General features: G+C 37.2%; 2 protein-coding genes across 4 annotated transcripts; both read left to right on the top strand.

Annotated features, from left to right (window-relative positions):
- Window positions 1-510: 510 nt before the first annotated feature.
- On the top strand, window positions 511-10,441 carry LOC113694884 (structural maintenance of chromosomes protein 2-1-like). Its single transcript, XM_072055988.1, has 21 exons — window positions 511-1,008; window positions 1,499-2,179; window positions 2,308-2,451; window positions 2,543-2,833; window positions 2,932-3,117; window positions 3,221-3,385; window positions 3,466-3,525; window positions 3,890-3,952; window positions 4,054-4,145; window positions 4,383-4,479; window positions 5,154-5,270; window positions 5,408-5,626; window positions 6,198-6,338; window positions 6,416-6,583; window positions 6,665-6,849; window positions 6,948-7,041; window positions 7,114-7,202; window positions 7,439-7,664; window positions 8,555-8,629; window positions 8,874-9,006; window positions 10,127-10,441. Exons 1-20 carry the CDS (start codon window positions 691-693, stop codon window positions 8,991-8,993), a joined length of 3,531 nt encoding a protein of 1,176 aa, XP_071912089.1. The 5' UTR covers window positions 511-690; the 3' UTR covers window positions 8,994-9,006; window positions 10,127-10,441.
- Window positions 10,442-12,027: 1,586 nt separating this feature from the next.
- Window positions 12,028-18,328, top strand: LOC113696037 (DEAD-box ATP-dependent RNA helicase 37). 3 transcript variants are annotated; one of them, XM_027215340.2, is made up of 7 exons: window positions 12,028-12,175; window positions 12,818-13,685; window positions 13,772-13,855; window positions 14,683-14,925; window positions 15,471-15,638; window positions 15,960-16,073; window positions 16,904-17,800. In XM_027215340.2, exons 2-7 carry the CDS (start codon window positions 12,936-12,938, stop codon window positions 17,384-17,386), a joined length of 1,842 nt encoding a protein of 613 aa, XP_027071141.1. In that variant the 5' UTR covers window positions 12,028-12,175; window positions 12,818-12,935; the 3' UTR covers window positions 17,387-17,800. The 3 variants fall into 3 exon arrangements, with proteins under 3 accessions (XP_027071141.1, XP_027071146.1, XP_027071142.1); XM_027215345.2 differs by lacking the exon at window positions 16,904-17,800 and adding an exon at window positions 17,949-18,328 and having other exon boundaries at window positions 12,168-12,268; XM_027215341.2 differs by having other exon boundaries at window positions 12,168-12,268.
- Window positions 18,329-18,708: the final 380 nt, after the last annotated feature.

Below are 18,708 nucleotides of genomic sequence, written 5' to 3'. Positions count from 1 at the left end.
CATGCTATTCGTACTGTTCAGGTGAAATCAAATAAATATATACATGAATTTAGAAAAAATTATTCACACACATGATCAATAAAAGATGAAAAAATTCATTTTGAAAAATGTGAAGGATGAAAAAATTCATTTTGTGAAATGTAAGGAAGGAAAATTTTTTTTTTATGAAATGTGAGGGATTATGAATCGAATTATATAAAATTTGATTTGATAAATTTGCCTTTAAAATATGATCACGTGCAAGGCATGTGGTGAATTCCGGCAAAAAATTAGTCGGAAACCTAAGTAGGGACCAAATTTGACCAATGTGAATTTGTAAGGGACGTAAAATTATACTTTTAAAAGCGAAGGATGAAAAAAATTATTGTGCAAAATGTGAGGGACGTTTTGAACGATTTTCCTTTAATTCGTTTTAGAATTAAAATTAAAAAAAAGGAAAAGAAAAAGAAATGGTACCCATTTGAAATTGTCCGTGAAATACTTTCCCGCGTCTTTGCTTCTTCCACTTTCTACTTCACAAATCTCTCCATTCATTTTGATTTTGTCCGTTGCTCTACTTCACACTCCCCCAAATCTCTAGTAGGGTTTCAATCTTTGAATCCCGCAAACATACATTTCCTTCCAAGATTAGAGCAAATTTCACTCTTAAAATAGCCCTCAAATTCTTGCTTAGGGTTTCAATTTGTGGCAATGTACGTCAAAGAAATCTGCTTGGAAGGGTTCAAATCCTACGCGACGAGGACGGTTGTGTCGGGATTCGACCCGTTCTTCAATGCGATAACCGGGCTAAATGGGTCGGGCAAGTCCAACATTCTGGACTCAATTTGCTTCGTTCTGGGGATTACCAATTTGCAGCAAGTTAGGGCTTCCAATTTGCAGGAGCTAGTCTACAAGCAAGGCCAAGCTGGCATTACTAAAGCCACTGTTTCAATTGTGTTTGATAATTCGGACAGGAGTCGCAGCCCTTTGGGTTACGAGGATTGCCCTGAAATCACTGTCACTCGCCAGGTATGCTTCTAAATTTCTACTGATGATAACTCGAAATCTGGAACCTCTTCCCTTGTTCTTTTTTATAAAGCAATTTAGAAATGGTTTAGTGATGCGGATGGTGAGAATCAGACCTCTCGTTTCAGTTTGAAAGCTGCATAATTTCACATGAGCACCTAATGAATCAAGTAGCTAAGTATAATTTTTGTTTATCCATTGCGAGTATGAATCAAGGGATACCGTAAACGTTATAAGCTATAAACTAAACATCCTTTTATCAGCTTCATAAGATCCAACAATTGAGTCATTCAGTCTGGAGTAGCTTCCGACCCTTTAATTAAGGTAAAAGCCCACTTTTCAAGCTTTCACCTTTCAAAAATGGTTAGTTAAATAACCAAATTGAAAAAAAAAATTAAACCTTTGGAGTTTGAGACTTTGCATATATGCTTTTCAGCAAGCACTTTAGTTAGCTAGTACTCAGTAGTTTGAGGGATTTTTGATGTATTTTCAGATTGTTGTTGGTGGAAGGAACAAGTATTTGATTAATGGACACCTTGCTCAGCCTAGTCGAGTGCAAAATCTTTTTCATTCAGTGCAGCTGAATGTCAACAACCCACATTTTCTGATTATGCAAGGCCGTATAACGAAGGTTCTGAATATGAAACCTCCTGAAATATTGTCCATGCTTGAGGAGGCTGCGGGGACTAGAATGTATGAAACAAAGAAAGAGGCTGCCTTGAAAACCCTTGAGAAAAAACAGAGCAAGGTGGATGAGATTGACAAGCTTCTCGATCAGGAAATACTTCCAGCTTTGGAGAAATTGAGGAAAGAGAGGATGCAGTATATGCAGTGGGCTAATGGAAGTGCAGAACTTGATCGACTTAGGAGGTTTTGTATAGCATATGAATATGTTCAAGCAGAAAATGTAAGGGATAATGCGGTTCAGATGGTGGAAGAACTAAAGGCTAAGATAGTGGAGATTGATAACAATACAGAATTGATGCATGGAGAAGTACAGCAGATGGAGAAGCAAGCATCAGAACTTACTGCTGCAAAGGAAGCTAGTATGGGTGGGGAGGTGAAACTTCTTTCGGATAAAGTTGATGCTCTGTCTCGAGAACTAGTCAAGGAAACTACTGTGTTGAAAAATCAAGAGGAAAGTCTCGTGACTGAGAAAGAGAATGCTGGAAAGGTGCATTTGGAGTTGCAATTCCATTCTTTGATCATTTGCTTCATCATATGCATTCTTCTAAGTTTTTAGTTTGGGAATTTGTCATTTTTCCTTTGAAGTTAATAAAATTCATCACATGATAATATCAGGTTGAGAGAAATCTTGAGGAATTGAAGCAATCTGTTGAAGAGAGGGCTGCTGCTGTAAAACATGCCGAAGATGGAGCAGCTGATCTTAAGCACAAATTTGAAGAGCTTTCTAAGAGCTTGGATGAACACGACAAGGAGTACCAGGTAATTGTTCTGAGAATGTTGGTAGAACATGTGAATGGAATCTTTGGCGTCGAAGTTGATTTGTTTAATTGACTCTGAAATCATCATTTAGGGCATATTAGCTGGTAAAAGCAGTGGAAATGAGGAAAAATGTCTTGAAGATCAACTTGCCGATGCCAAAGTTGCAGTTGGCAAGGCAGAGACGGAACTGAAACAGTTGCACACAAAAATATGTCACTGTGAGAAAGAGCTGACAGAGAAAACTGAGCAGTTAGTGTCAAAGCAGGAAGAAGCTCAGGCTGTTGAAAATGAGCTTAATAATCGGATAAAGGATGTTGAAAATGTTAAAAAGTTATTAGAAGCTCTCCCATACAAGGATGGTCAAATGGAAATATTACAAAAGGTATCCTTGATTTTTTCTGCTGTGAGCTTGAGATAGACATCTCCTTCAAAAAGGTTCATGCAATAAGGTTTTTTTTTTCTTATGTGTAATTTTGCCAGGATCGTGCCATCGAGTTAGAGACGGTGCAGAATTTGAAGGATGAAATTCGAATTCTTTCTTCCCAATTGGCTAATGTAGACTTTACATACAATGATCCTGTAAAGAACTTTGATAGAGCAAGAGTGAAAGGTGTGGTTGCAAAACTTATTAAAGTGAAAGACAGCTCTGCAATGACTGCTCTAGAGGTTGGTAATTCATGTGAAAAGATGTTATAGCTCAGTGCCTTCATATAATGGGAGGACCGAGCTGTCCAAGCCCTATGCCGAGCTCTATTATTATTTTATGCAGGTTGCTGCTGGTGGAAAGTTGTTTAATATTGTAGTAGACACTGAAAATACTGGAAAGCAACTCCTTCAAAGTGGTGGCCTCCGAAGGAGAGTGACGATCATTCCTCTGAATAAAATTCAGAGTAATCCTATCCCCACAGGAGTTCGAAATGCTGCTGTTAGACTGGTTAGTATTGTCATCAATTCCTACATATGCTTATCTCCTCACTTGTTGCTTTGCCAGAAGATCATTGTTCTCAGTGACAGGTGGGCGAGGGGAATGCTGAAGTAGCACTTTCTTTGGTTGGATATGACGAAGAACTCAAAGTATGCTCCTACCTTCTAATTTTACTTAATAGTCTTTCTTTTTTCTTTTTTTATTCAGCTTTCTTGTATTTGCATTTTTTTTAGTTCTGTTGCTGTTTTTTACCTCATACTTGGACCTTTGTAGTATTCATTCTCCCTTCGTATCAGAAATTTGTAATAAACTAACTTTTATTTTGGTTAGTATAGGCCTTATAATAGATTTCTTACTTGGGAGAATATACAAAGTGATAATACCTTTTAATTTGGCTCACAGACATGCACATCTTTTATCTTTGTTCTGCTTTTCTTTTTCTCTTTCTTTTGTCAAAGTTGGATCTTTCCTCTGTCTGTTAGAAATACCTTTAGTGGACTTGATGCCTTGCAGAGTGCAATGGAATACGTGTTTGGTTCAATCTTTGTCTGCAAAACCACTGACTCTGCACGAGAGGTAAGTTTGGTCTCATAACAGGACAATTTTAATATTTTGACCGTGAGATTCTGCTGTTTCTCACTTTCTCAACCTAATTAACTCTACTCAATGGTTCTCAGGTGGCTTTTAGCAGGGAGGTTGGAACACCAAGTGTGACTCTTGAAGGAGATATCTTTCAGCCTAGTGGTCTTTTGACTGGTGGTAGTCGAAAGTAAGATATAGTTGGCTTGTTATGTTTTCAAATACTTATCCATATTCAATTGCATCAAAAGTTCTTGAGGGCTCATATTTTGTCATCTTGATGCATACCTGGATACATCAACTCCTTTAGACTAAAAACCATGTGCACACGCACACACACACACTCACTGATCTCCACTCATATGCACACATAGAGATGTGTGTTTGTGATGAGAATGTATCTTGAGATCCTAACTTACAATTGCAGGGGTGGTGGTGATCTGTTAAGGCAGCTTCATACTTTGGCAGAAGCTGAATCAAAGCTCGCTTTACATCAGAAGCGCCTATCAGAAATTGAAACCAAGGTTCACATCTCTCTCTCTTTCTGTCTGTCTCTCACATGAATGCTTGTGGCCTTAAAGAGACATGCAAAGGATGTAAGAAGAAAATCCATTTGATGAGTTAACTCTGCTATTTCAGGTACTAGATTAGTGAAGGTTTAGGAGTCAGCCCACTGTTTCAAAAGCTCTTGAAATAAAGATAGTTAGCTGTCTTCATGCGTGCTCTCTCTTTCTCTCTTCTTTCTTGTTTGTTCTTTTCTTTTTTTTGGAGAGGGTGGGGGGGGGAGGAGATGATTGGCTAACATATTATAACATATTATAGGCTCTTGTGATTTGTTTTTCTTCTAAATGTGATTTCTCACTTTCTGTTATTTCCCTTAAGCAATATCTTATCTTATTCGCAACTTCATATAATCCTAATTGGCCATGCACCTTAAAGCATCAGCCACCAATTCAGTTATTGCTGCCAGGAAAATACGCTTTCCCTCCCCTGCTAGATGATCTAAGTTATTTATTTCTTGCAAGAGATGTGATGCCATTATGCATGACCACAGCAATAGCCTCATGGTCAATCATTTCTATTATTTAAATCTTCTTTAGTTCGGGCAATAAGTTATTCTTTTGTGAAAGTATCGGGGATGGAAGAGGATCCTATTAGTCATTCTTCTCTTATAATACTGTTTTATTGTTCAATTCAGATTAATGAGCTCCTTCCTCTTCAAAGAAAGTTCAAGGACCTTAAGACACAGTTGGAACTCAAGTCGTATGATCTTTCACTATTTCAGAGCAGGGCCGAGCAGAACGAGCATCATAAGGTTGGTATGGAGCGGATCAATTTCACTTATGTTGCTTTACTATTTTATAATTCTGAGTAATTGATCATGATGCTCTTTCTTTTTAGGTAATTGTCTCTTAACATTTCTCTTTCTAACAACATTAATTGGTAATGTAGCTTGCTGAACTAGTGAAGAAGATCGAGCAAGATCTTGGAGAAGCTAAATCTTCTGTTAAAGAAAAGGAACAATATTTTGGAATCTGTGTTGCTGAAGTTTCATCTCTTGAAAAGTCAATTCATGATCATGCTGGTAGCAGGGAGAAAAAACTCAAAGATTTAGAGAAAAGGATTAAGGCAATAAAAGTTCAGATACAATCAGCCTCAAATGCACTTAAGGTAGTCTTTGAAGTTAATCGACTTTTGATTCACTATTAAAAGGGGTTTGCTTTTCTTGATGGCTGTTGCTTCTATAGTTTTTTCAATGCGCAGAACAAAATGGATCAGAGTTCTTAATCCTTATTGCTACTATTTTCAATCGACAGCATGCAAAACAAAATGGCTTAGAGTTCTTCCTCCTTATCTGTTTTGACTTGACGGTTTGCTTGGTCTATTAGAAGCAACCCTCTCCCATGAGTAAATTAAAAAAAAAGAAGATAGAAATTCATTGGATGAATCATTGAAGTTCAAAAATATAACCTAATATTTTTACGGGGATGATGAGTGTCATGTAATGTATCTGCTGTTACATAATGAAATTTGTGTAACAAGCAAAGCAGTTGCTGACATAGTGTGCAAGAAACACGAGTCTAACACCTAAAAAAGTGATGTATGTTTGTGCCTTATAACATTCTCCAGAGACAATTGAAAATGCTTGTATAACAATTATTTGATTCACTAATGCATGTAGAAACACAGAGGTTATTTGTGTGTTTTACATTTCATGTAACACTAATGCCAATATTACTAGGGACATGAGAATGAGAGGGAGAGGCTTGTAATGGAAATGGAAGAAGTTAAAAAGGAACAATCATCGCTGGAGAGTCAATTAGCTTCATTTAAGCAGCTGATAGACAATCTCATCCTAGAAGTGGAAGCTCAAAAGAACAAGGTAAATTCTGCATATTAGAAATTTTACCTTCTGTATCTTTGCTGCTGTATTGAATTAATCATATCTCCATCCTACAGGTCGCTTCCTTGCACAAAGATCATAGTCAGGCTGATTTGGAGCTTAATTTAGCTCGCATGAAGATGAAGGAATGTGATTCACAAATCACAGGCATTCTCAAGGAACAAGAGAAACTTAAGCGCAAAATTACTGACACCAATCTTGAGAAGAAGAGGATGGAAAATGATGTAATTTTTTGATTCAATAGCTTGTGTTCTTATTCTGCTGATTGTATATTAATGGCTCGGTCTCTTTTCTTTGGGGTTTAGGTGAAACGCATGGAAGTCGAACAAAAGAATTGTTCTTTGAAGGTTGAAAAATTGATTGAGAAGAATGCATGGATCACATCTGAGAAACAACTCTTTGGGAGGAGTGGGACTGATTACGACTTTGCGGCTCGGGATCCTCTGAAGGAGAGGGACAATTTCCAAAAGCTTCAAGATGAATTATCAGGGTTTACTCAAATTTTGTCTTTGAACAGTCAGATTTTGTGGTTTATGAATCTAACAGTAGTGACAACATCACCTCACTTATCTTCTTCTTTTGACGCAGCCTTGAGAAAAGGGTCAATAAAAAAGTTATGGCCATGTTTGAGAAGGCTGAAGACGAATACAATGATTTGATATCTAAAAAGAACATTATTGAGGTCAGTGATCTTGATCTGTTCAGAATATTTCAACATGGTCACAGTTTTAACTTGAAATGAACTCGTTTGCAGAATGATAAATCAAAGATTAAGATGGTGATAGAAGAGCTTGATGAGAAGAAAAAAGAAACACTCGGAGTCACTTGGGCTAAAGTTAACAGGTAAATTGAACTTTGAGGTGAACTACCAAAATGGAAGGGGTACAGAATTGGTGTTACCTTTGTGTTATATCATTCAATCAACTAATTATATTATTGTATTATTTACAAATTTCCCTGTTGGTAATGCAACCTCAGTGATCTTCATTTTTCCATAATCTCTGTTAATGCATGTTACATAAGCCCTTTCATTGAGCAAGATTTGTGATTAACTCAACCTTTTTGACAAATTTGTTTAGTGATTTTGGATCTATATTTTCGACTTTGTTGCCGGGCACAATGGCAAAACTGGAACCTCCTGAAGGTGGCAGTTTCTTGGAGGGTTTGGAAGTTCGAGTTGCATTTGGAAGTGTCTGGAAACAGTCTTTGTCAGAGCTCAGTGGAGGACAAAGATCTCTACTCGCACTTTCACTTATTTTGGCCCTGCTTCTTTTCAAACCTGCACCACTTTATATTTTGGATGAGGTAAAGCAAATATTCCTTTGGTCCTAAGTTTGGTATTTTGTACTATCATATATGGAAATATTTCTATGTTGAAGGCTATAATTCACTGCATATATATTACTTGAAGACTGTACTATGACAGATGTTATGTTGAATTCTTCTCTGGAATTATCAATTCCATAAATTGTGCAAAAATAAAGAATAAAAGCAAGAGCATCTTATTGTACACTCTGGCAAGCCAATCACTCCTTTCAAATGCTACCCTGTACCACTTATTAAAGTATCTGAACGCTAGAAACTTGAACATTAGACATCAGTTAATCCATAGTGTACTCCGAAGTCATTATCTTGTTATTTGAACAACATCATGAAGAGAGTGTGATCCACGTGCACAGGTAGGTGCTCCTTCTACCTCTCCAGTTGTATTTTGGCATCGGTCAGTAGGAAATAGCATATTTATACATTTAGGTATTATAGACCAGACAGCAGGAACTCTGTGCTTTGATTAGTTTTTTAAAATGCTTGTGTTGTTCACAGTCTTCTCTTCCATATCTCTTATTGGTTGTGCATAAAAATTGGGGTGGGCTGTTAGATAGATTCCACAAACTCTTTTCATTGAGGAGTTATTGGGAGACTGTAAGATCAATTTGCATGGAGTTTTGCTTTTTCTGGCTTACTGTCGTCTCCAACTTGGAGGTTCATTGGAGGTGGATCTCTGATCTTGTTCTATTTAGTTGTCTTTTGATTTTTTTTTTTGTTTACCTCCTTTATGCAGGATAATCAGTTTGCCACCTAAACTGCGGTGACATTGTTTGGACTATTCTCAATAAGATTGTGTGAAATATAGCTCAGCTTTAGTTTTGTAAGTGCTTGTTAAACAAGATGTAAAATTTGTCTGGCTTGCCTGGCAGGTTGATGCTGCTCTTGATCTAAGTCACACGCAGAACATAGGAAGGATGATCAAAACTCACTTTCCCCATTCCCAGGTTCATTATCTTTTTAGTAATTGGAAGTTTAGATTCTTGAGAAGTGTTTCACATTGATTATCTGGACACAATGAAGCAAAAAGCGACTGTCTTCATTATTGAAATTCTGGAAGACAAGTCAGATGAATTATCCAATGGGCGTTTAATTGTTATTGGATGGAAGCTGAAAGAATTACTTTTGATATTGTCACTTCTTACTAATTCATCATGGTACTAGTTACTTTTCTTTCATGTTGTTTTGCAGTTTATAGTTGTTTCTCTGAAGGAAGGCATGTTCAACAATGCCAATGTTCTCTTCCGGACAAAGTTTGTGGATGGCGTGTCAACTGTGCAAAGAACTGTGACATCCAATCCAAGAAAGTGATATTGATTAACTGGTGGGCTTTTTCTTTAACTGATAATATCTCAGAATGAAATTCTTTTATGCTTTATTGGTCTACCTGTGGTGTCTTATGCATAATCCAGACATTAAATTGGTATTATCTCCTATATTTGTCTATCTACATGTAACCTCATCCACCTTAGCATGATCGTATCTCTCCAAGTTTCTAGTTTTGCTTGTTTTTTGTAATACAAATGGCATAGGAAAAGATGAGTGGGTGATATTCCAAAAGATATTAATTTGATAGCAAAGGAGTTCTTTCTTGTCAAAATATTTTAATATCTTCTCCGCTGGAGACATTCAGGTACTTCAGTGAAGGATCTAAGTTGGTATTTGCAAACAATTGTGCATACTTAAATATTGAATGAACATGCTAAGTGACCTCTAACGATATCCCTTCTGACAATTGATCTTTTGAAGTCTACGCTGTACATTTACACATTCTGTGCAGAAGCTATGACACTTGCACAACTAGATTATTCCACTAATTGGTCAGGTTGAGGTATCACGGACATCTGGAATTTCTTCTTTTTTTTGGGGGTTGGGTCCAATGTTCACAAGGACTATAGAGATTTATTTGATCCTGTAAAGAATCACTAATCAGATTCACAAAAAGTACTTTACAGTGATCAAATTACAAAAAGTAAAGGTCAGTTTTATGTGGTATGAATGCGATGATCAGTATATTGGTAAATCCCCAGATTGCAGAATGACAACAATCCTTGAAGATATTTTAAGTTTAAAGTCATTGTTTCGAATGTGCTCTTTTTGCTTAGTTAGTTATGATGATAAGGATGTTTGTGCTAATGTTAGCTCATATGCTTTAGGCATTTTGATGGATGAGGAATTTCTTGTTCCTCCGTGTCATTGAACACGTGTTGTACAGATGCTCGGGCCTTTGCTCGAATTGTAAATTCTCTTTATAGTTCAATGCAAGTAAACTAACGTTTCGGAAAAAAAAAAAAAGGAATGCGATGATCTAAACTCTGGAACGAAATATCCTTTAACTATCTTTGTATACAATCATCATGTTTCTGTGCAGTCTATTCGGAAGTAGATTTGTTGAATTCAAATTCTTAATGTTTAGTTTTTTTTTCTTTTGGTTGCCTTTACAGTGCCTTCGAAGCTAATCTAGACAATTGGAGTGAAATTCTATAGTCTTGAATGGTGCTGGAGTTGTGATTGTCGAATGATGATGCTGGTGTTTCCTCTAGTAATTGTACATATTAGATTGGCTGGTAATGAGTGTAATGACTCGGCAGCTTGAATGTACATGTAAATAGGTAGTAGTGTTGTACCAAATCAATCTTGCTTTTCCTCTACTGATGATTTAATCCAGGCAAAACCTGCGCCAGTTTCCTATTAGTGCTTGTTTTTAGTATATGGTATTCTGAGCCAATCAATTGCAGGAATTGCACAATCTTGCACAATTCATCAGTTGTGACCAATTGATTGTAGCCAACTAATTCTGTTTCAATTGTAATCTCTAGAACTAGGATTTGGTGGTTGACATTTTTTTTTCCCTAAAGTTGAAGTTTAGTCTTTGGTGGTAATCATTTGATAGCACATCATATTGTGATTGGGACTACTGAAAATTCACCCTTTTTAAGTTCTGTATGCTATGGTTTTGAGGACAAAGAGGAAAGGCTCAGGTATTATTCTAGCCAGTGAAGTCCGAATTCTTTTTTTGTTTGTCAATACGATAGCTTTCTATACTCTGGGGAAGGGGAGGACTTGAAAAGATCTTGCGGTAACTTGGAGGGGATTAAATTATCACCGGATCAGACGGGTTCACTACACACCCGCCTGAATTTTTTAAGTAAGATCACATTTAATTGTGACAAATTAGTGGGAGGCAAGGGTTAATTGGTGGTGACCATCAGCTCAAAGGCTGGTGGTTACTTGTGAAATCCGAGTTCAGATGTGCATAGTTAGTGGCTGCTCAAAAGACTAAAAAGATTTGATGGCAAACAGGCGTCGTTGACCTCAAGAGGGAAGGTTTCTATGCCAATGGTAAAAACTTAATAAAAGGGTAAAGATTTGATGCCAAACAGGCCTCGTTGACCTCAAGAGGGAAGGTTTCTATGCCAATGGTAAAAACTTTAAAAAAAGGGTAGATAAATTAAAAGTCAAAGATTTTCGTTGTCATTATCAAAAAAAAAAAAAAAAGATTTTCGTTGCCTCATTTAACCTTTAACTGAATACTACTAATATAATTCTATAAAAGTTCTGTTTATTAGTTAATTGGAAAACATCCTTTCACAATTTTTAACAACCATCCATGTCATGACTCTTATTTAAGGCCAAGATTCTTTATGAATCAAACATGTCTCAACACTTTTAACGAAAGCCATGGACTGTAGTAGTGTCTTCGACTCATAATCATCTCCAAAATTTTAAACACTTTTTCTAATCACTTTTTTTTTCTTTCTATTTTATATGTATGGTATCACCAAAAAAAAGAAACTACGTTATTGATTTAAATAATTTTTTTTAATCAAAATAATCTCCTATCCAAACATACTAGTTAGCGTGTTTAGATAGTAAATTATTTACACAAATTTATCTGCTTGCATCATAAATATATCTTTACTTATGTCACATTAAAAAAACATTTCACTATAAAAATTTTTGTTGCAAAAATTATCCTAAATAATCTCCTATCCAAACGCACTACTAATTTCTTGGCAAGTTTATTTATCACAAAGCAGTAAAAAGAAAAAAAAACACACACACACACACACAAATTGGAAAGAAGAGAGTAGAAATCTAGGGAGAGCAAAGACTCATGGTGTATTCGGAATTACGAAAATTGTGAAATCTGAATTTATCAAATTACTAAATTGAAGTTACTAAATCGCTAATTACTAAAACAGATAATACATTTAAAAGTATTTCATATTAAATAATAATAAGTGAATAGCTTATAACTTATTTTTATTTAAAAAAATTCATTGCTAATTACTTATTCAAATATTTTATTTTTAATTGTCAAATACCACACGAATCAAAGAGACGGCCACTTACGCTGCTGAAGAGACATCCCTTTTCATAATATATTCCGCATACACACGACAAAACATAGTAGTTTACTTGCGATCCCAAAAATAAAAAGTGTAGACTGAAAAAGCAGAGAGATTTTTCTTTTCCTTGAAACCACGAAGGTAAGTTAGTACTACTAACAAGTTTCTCCTCTCCTTCCTTCTTTCCTTTCCTCCTCTTCTCCTCTTTCCTCTCTTCTTCTTGTTTACGGCAAAGTAAGTAGGAGTATTTTTGGTTTTCTTTGGTTGCTAATTTTAGTACTAGGAACTGCCAACTCTTTTTTTTTTTGAAATAATATCATATGGATTGATTGATTTGGTGGTCGTATTGGGTGTATTCTAGTCCAAGCTTTTTCAAATCCTTTAATTCCGCTTTCTCTGTCCGATTTCGTAAAATTTCTTCGACCCCTAATTTTAGGGTTTTCAAGTTTTCTCACCTTCCAACAAATGATAGCAGAATTTTTTTGCTTTCATCTTCGCTACGCATCTTCTGATCTCTGCTTCTCAGGTCCATTTTACCGTACTTCAGCTTTAAAGAATGCATTTTTGTTTAGAAGTAGCTGAACCTTAAACGGCGGCGGATTTTTTTCAGCTTGTTTTTAGCATTTTTAACTTTAATTTTCTTGTCTCGATTCATTTTTTTTGGTGTATATAAATTTTCTTCTGCGGTAGATGATTGCTTTATTTGCCTGATTACATTCTTTGTTTCAAAAAATTGGTCTTTTTTCCCCCCGATTTTTTTAATTGGTTATTGCTTCATAACAGGTTTTTGAAGAGTTGAAATTCTAGGTCTATAGCTCTTTGGATGCATTAGCAATTCGTGCTCGGTTTTTGGAATTGTGGGTTAGTGAGGTTTGTTGCTAGATATTAGGATTCTGGGAAAATGAGGAGTTCTTGGGCAGATGCTGTTGAGAATGCCAACTCTGGTTCTGTGGAAAATGCTGGGACAAGTGGTGCGAGTGGAGCTTCCGCTACTTCCAAGTCAGCCTATGTCCCGCCACACCTCAGGAACAAACAGCCGACCGCTGAGCCTCCTGCACCGTCTCAGACTGGCCCACCATCAGCTAGTGATAGGTTTGGGTACGGTGGAGCCTCTGGTGGGCCGCGGTATGGTGTCCCTAGGTCTGACTATGGAAGACAAGGGTATGGTGGTGGGGGTCGTGGGGCTGGCGGTTGGGGGAGCAGAGGTGGAGGTTGGAGTAGGGAGAGGGAGGTGAATCCTTTTGGCAACGATGATGCTGATGGTCTTGCGGAGAGCACATTCAGTGAGCAGGAGAATACTGGTATTAACTTTGATGCCTACGAGGACATTCCGGTGGAGACAAGCGGGGATAACGTGGCTCCTCCTGTGAATACATTTGCCGAAATAGATTTAGGGGATGCACTCAATTTGAATATCAGGAGGTGCAAGTATGTAAAACCAACTCCTGTTCAGCGCCATGCCATTCCCATCTCTCTAGCAGGACGAGATCTAATGGCTTGTGCTCAAACAGGTTCTGGTAAGACAGCTGCCTTCTGCTTCCCTATAATTAGTGGAATCATGAGGGGAGGTTTCCCTCCAAGGCCACGTGGAACACGGACAGTATTTCCGCTTGCTCTCATTCTGTCACCTACAAGAGAGCTCTCAGTGCAGGTGGATTCTGTATATCTTTGTTTGATGTGTCTCTTTTCTGTTCATCTTGCAATGCATAATTTTCTTTTTTGTTATCAAATGTGCAGATACACGAGGAAGCTAGGAAGTTTTCGTATCAAACTGGTGTTAAGGTGGTAGTGGCTTATGGAGGAGCACCAATAAATCAGCAGGTAGTTAATTAGTTACTACAGCTCATTTGGATTTAACCAGTACTCATCTTGTGGAATTTTTTATGCATCTTTTCACTTTCTTTTGGTTGATTTATGTGCATTACTCATAAAATTCAGTATAAAATTATGTAGGTATTAAATTATTTTCCTATAGATATGTGAGACTGGGATTAAGCTTTGTTGTTCTATGAGGCACAATAAGCTTGTATGTAACCTCAATATTGTCAGAGACTTTTGTCATCAATAAATGTTCATCTTGGGTCACTTGTCTTTTGCCACATGTAACTCAATTTTCGTTTCAGGATTACAGCCATGTTTCCCAATTGTTTTATTCTTTGTCTAGTGTTTTTGTCCATTAAATCTACGTGGGCCAAATCCTCGTTTTCCTTTTGCCTTTATAGAGCTATATTTCCGTACAATTGAAGGGTTTTTGATAGGCAATGCCATTTCTTAGAAACAGAAGGGTAGAAACTTTTGGAAACAAATATCATTAGCTTTGAACAGGGTAGATTAGAAGGTCAAAAAAGGCAAATGAGAACACACTTCAAGATTTTTAACGTTAGATCAGAATCTAAATTAAGCTTATTGTTAACGAAACTAGATGAGGAACATAATAGAAGTGAGTTTGTATTTATGGTGTCAAATTTCTGATCTTGTGATTGATATGAGGGAGATTCAGGCACATGATATTCTTGATTTTGCGGATGTGCTAAAGTTGGTAGTCTTAAAATTGCTCAACAATTTGTGAAGTGCCAATTGTGTAACCTGTTACTTTTATTGTGGTAGTTGTGTGTTTCTGGGGGCTGATAGTTTATTATGTTTTGCAGCTGCGTGAGCTTGAGAGAGGAGTCGATATTCTTGTGGCAACTCCAGGAAGATTAGTTGATTTGCTTGAGAGGGCAAAAGTTTCATTGCAGATGATTAGGTTTCTGGCTCTTGACGAGGCAGATCGGATGCTGGATATGGGATTTGAGCCTCAAATCAGAAAGATAGTGGAGCAAATGGACATGCCTCCAAGAGGTGAAAGACAGACAATGCTGTTTAGTGCTACCTTTCCGAAAGAGATCCAGGTTCTCTTGCTAGTTACCTTTTGCTCATAGCTCAATGTGTCTAATTAAGTTTGTTCCGGTTTCTTTGATTTTGAAAGTTATTTTGTGCCGGTTAAGGTGGCTGTATGAGTTGTACACTGCATATATTTCTTGTTAATTTCATCAATTGTCTGGGAGATCAGTTGTATGGAATGCTACATGTGGGCCATCAAATTTTCTGTGAGACCTATTTCATTCACTGAATTGGTGTTTTTACTAATTTTCAATGGTTTCTTATGTCTCATGTGGAAAGCCACTTGAGTCATCTGTAATTTTTACAGCTTTATTGCTTGTACCTCATTGGTGTAAGATTTTTTGGTGTTTATGTGCATTGGTGTTAGTTTACTAACCAACAAAAGCAGTAATGTTCTTGGCCTGTAGGGGTTGCTTAGTAATTCGCATGCAGTCTCTTAAATAGAAATTCCCTCTTTCTGTTGGAGTTCAATTCCTTTGAATTTGGTATTTTGGTCAACAGTTTCTTTTTAGTTTATTTTTTTTCTTATTTTTGGTTTCTCACCCATGTGCAGAGATTGGCATCTGATTTTCTTTCAAACTACATATTTCTGGCTGTTGGAAGGGTTGGCTCAAGTACAGATTTGATCGTTCAAAGAGTTGAATTTGTGCCTGAGAGTGACAAGAGAAGCCACCTTATGGATCTTCTTCATGCACAGAGGGCAAATGGTGTTCACGGCAAGGTACTTTGTGGCACTGTTTATATTCTTTTATTTGAGATTTAGTTGGTTGTCCATTGTATTTTCCATATGTAGCTGAATTGTTTTTTTGTCTGTTGGCTGCTTTTGGTATCATTTTCCTCCTTTCTTCCTTGTTCAGTAAGTTGCTACCGTATGCAATACTAAATGAAATAGTGAATTTTTGTCTCGTGCTGAATAATGCTATCAAGCAGCCTGTTGGGTCTCCTGCTGTTATTAAATTGTCATTACAGTCTAGAATTTTGCCAACCAGTTATGATTTATTCTATGGCTTTGATTTAATTTGGCATAATTTGGATTTTGTAGCAAGCCCTGACATTAGTATTTGTGGAAACAAAGAAAGGAGCTGATGCTCTGGAACATTGGTTGTGCATGAACCATTTTCCTGCAACTACTATCCATGGTGACAGAACACAACAGGTAAACAAGAGAGTGTTCCCAGAATTAAAATCTTTTTGTTGAACTTATTTATACTCCTTGCACTCGTTTTCTGTTTTTCTGGTACCCTTTTTCATGATATGGAAATGTTATCTTTTGTCATTGTAGACTAAGGGTAGTGTGAAAATGCTGTCCCATAAATCACAGTTATAGATGGAGTACTCTGACATTACTTGGAGGTATAGATGCATTAAATGTACTATATTATTACAGTTCTTGGTCAAATAGGGCAATGAGACTTGGATGGAGGGACTGTATCTTTTACCTCATAATATCTTCGTTTGCTGCTTTCCAATTATACTATGTTTCTTCATTCTCATGAATCTCAACAGTCTCTGCCATTGAAATAAACAAATTTCGAGTTCTTGACTAGGTTCGCTGAGTATCTTCTTATCAACATGACAATTGCTTTCTTAGTGCTGTAGTTTTGCCATGCGCTGTTCTACGATGCAAAAGCTTTGAGTTTTAGTTCACCAATAAAAGAGAAGAAAATTCAATTTTTGTAGAATGAAGCAAGGGTGTGTGTGTTTTTTTTTTTTTTGGATGAAAAAATGGCCCAATGATATTGTGCTTTGTAATTTTATGACAACTTTAACACCTTGTTTTGGTAGTTATTATCATGCTTTATCAAATTGCTATCCCACATGGTTTAGTTCCTTGGAATCTTCTGACAACAAACATTATCAATTTATCAATGTATCAGTTTCGAATTGAAACAGCAGCTATGTCATTTTCTAGTTCATGGAGACTTATTTTGTCTGGGCTCCAAATGTTATCAGGCATGATTTAATAAGAAGATGGTGCTTTTTCAGGAAAGAGAGCTAGCACTGAGATCATTTAAGAGTGGGAATACTCCAATTTTAGTAGCAACAGATGTGGCAGCCCGTGGTCTTGATATACCCCATGTTGCTCATGTAGTTAACTTTGACCTTCCAAATGATATTGATGATTATGTACATCGTATAGGGAGAACTGGGCGTGCTGGTAAGACTGGATTAGCTACAGCTTTCTTTAATGAGAGCAATATGTCGTTGGCAAAGTCTTTAGCTGAACTGATGCAAGAGGCTAACCAAGAGGTACCTGATTGGTTGACTCGCTATGCTAGTCGGGCCTCATATGGTGGAGGTAAAGGTCGGCGGTCTAGCGGTGCTCGGTTTGGTGGGCGTGACTATAGAAGGGATTCCTCTTATAATCGAAGTGGTGGGGGATCGGATTATTATGGTGGAGGTGGTTATGGCAATTATGGAAATTATGGTGGGGGATACGGTGCTGGAGCTACAAGTGCTTGGGATTAGTGTTTTGGAATGTGTAAATGTGTTCTAACCGTACATATGTTTTATCAAAATTTGCCATTTGTAATGCCCTGCAATGCAAAAAATGTGGTTTAGTTTATTTTGAGTTTCTATTCTGAAAAAGCTTGTGTGGTCCTCCATGGATATCAGTAGAGAGAATTATGTTAGGTTAGTGAGACTGCTGATGATTAGGATCATGTCATGTAAGCCTTTTTTGTCTTCCCTATGTGGCTTTGTTCTTTCGGTCTCTGGATGTGGGAGAGGTTGTCGAGATGTGGGATAGATGGTTCTAGAATTTAAATTATCATCATGCCAATTTGCTGCAGGCATGTCCCAAAGCTGTTATAGTAGCTTATACACTTTTCCCTGTAAAAGTTTGGAGGGTTTACCAAAATTCCAGTATCTGTTTCTCTCAAATGTGTCTTTCCTCGCTGCATGTGGGGAAATTTTTTTTGAACTTGTCCTTTTTTAAAATGTGGTATGGCTTATCGTCGTGTTTGTTGGTTGTCTCCAATAAATTGGTGATGGAAAAGTTGTGATTCTTTCATGTTTAAGTCGCAAGCAGGGCTGCAAACGAATCAATCCAGCTTGGTCAAAGCCTAACTCAAAGCTCGGTGCATATGGATATGCTTGGTTTGTAGGCTCATTGAGCTGGTTTGCAGCCCAGGTCGCAAAAAAGGGGCGTCGAATGGTCGCTGCCGAATAGAGAACTGGAAAGCGGTAAAGAGTTTGCAAGCACCACAGGCTTTTTTCTGGTTCGAGGGGAGTTTCTAAGCGCGGTAGTTGATTCACAAAGTAAGTGTGTTATGGATTGAGGGTTTGGACCTTAGGTTTATGATACATATATGTATATGTGGAGCCGAGATCCTCAACTGTCATACATATGTGGAGGCCTGACTAATGATTTTAATTTTTTGTTGGTACTCGTGTTATTGTTTGAAGTAACCAAGCATTGCATCTGGTGACAAATTATGGTTTTTGCAGGATGTCGAAATGATTGGTAACCCATAATTATGTTAATGTTCAATTGAAATACTCAGAATCTAAGTTAAAGAAGCCTCATTCTCTTGTTTCTTCAGAATCACTGCTACATTCCAACGTGGTCTGAAAAAAAAAAAATCAATCTTTTGCAACTGCATTGTGATCCACAGTTTGGTGAAAAGGAAAACTTCTCATGGTTCCAGTCCTGTTATCAGCCAAGATTTCTTGCGGCACGGGTGGTAAGTAGGCATGGCCATGGTTTCACTTGGAACTGAGAACCGGACCGTTTGAAACCGGACCAGAACTGGAACCAGAACCATGGTAGAACCTTGGATAAAAGTTCT

The sequence above is a fragment of the Coffea arabica genome, chromosome 6e, assembly GCF_036785885.1.
Source record: "Coffea arabica cultivar ET-39 chromosome 6e, Coffea Arabica ET-39 HiFi, whole genome shotgun sequence".
Taxonomy (NCBI): domain Eukaryota; kingdom Viridiplantae; phylum Streptophyta; class Magnoliopsida; order Gentianales; family Rubiaceae; genus Coffea; species Coffea arabica.
This window is presented reverse-complemented; position numbering and strand designations above follow the sequence as displayed.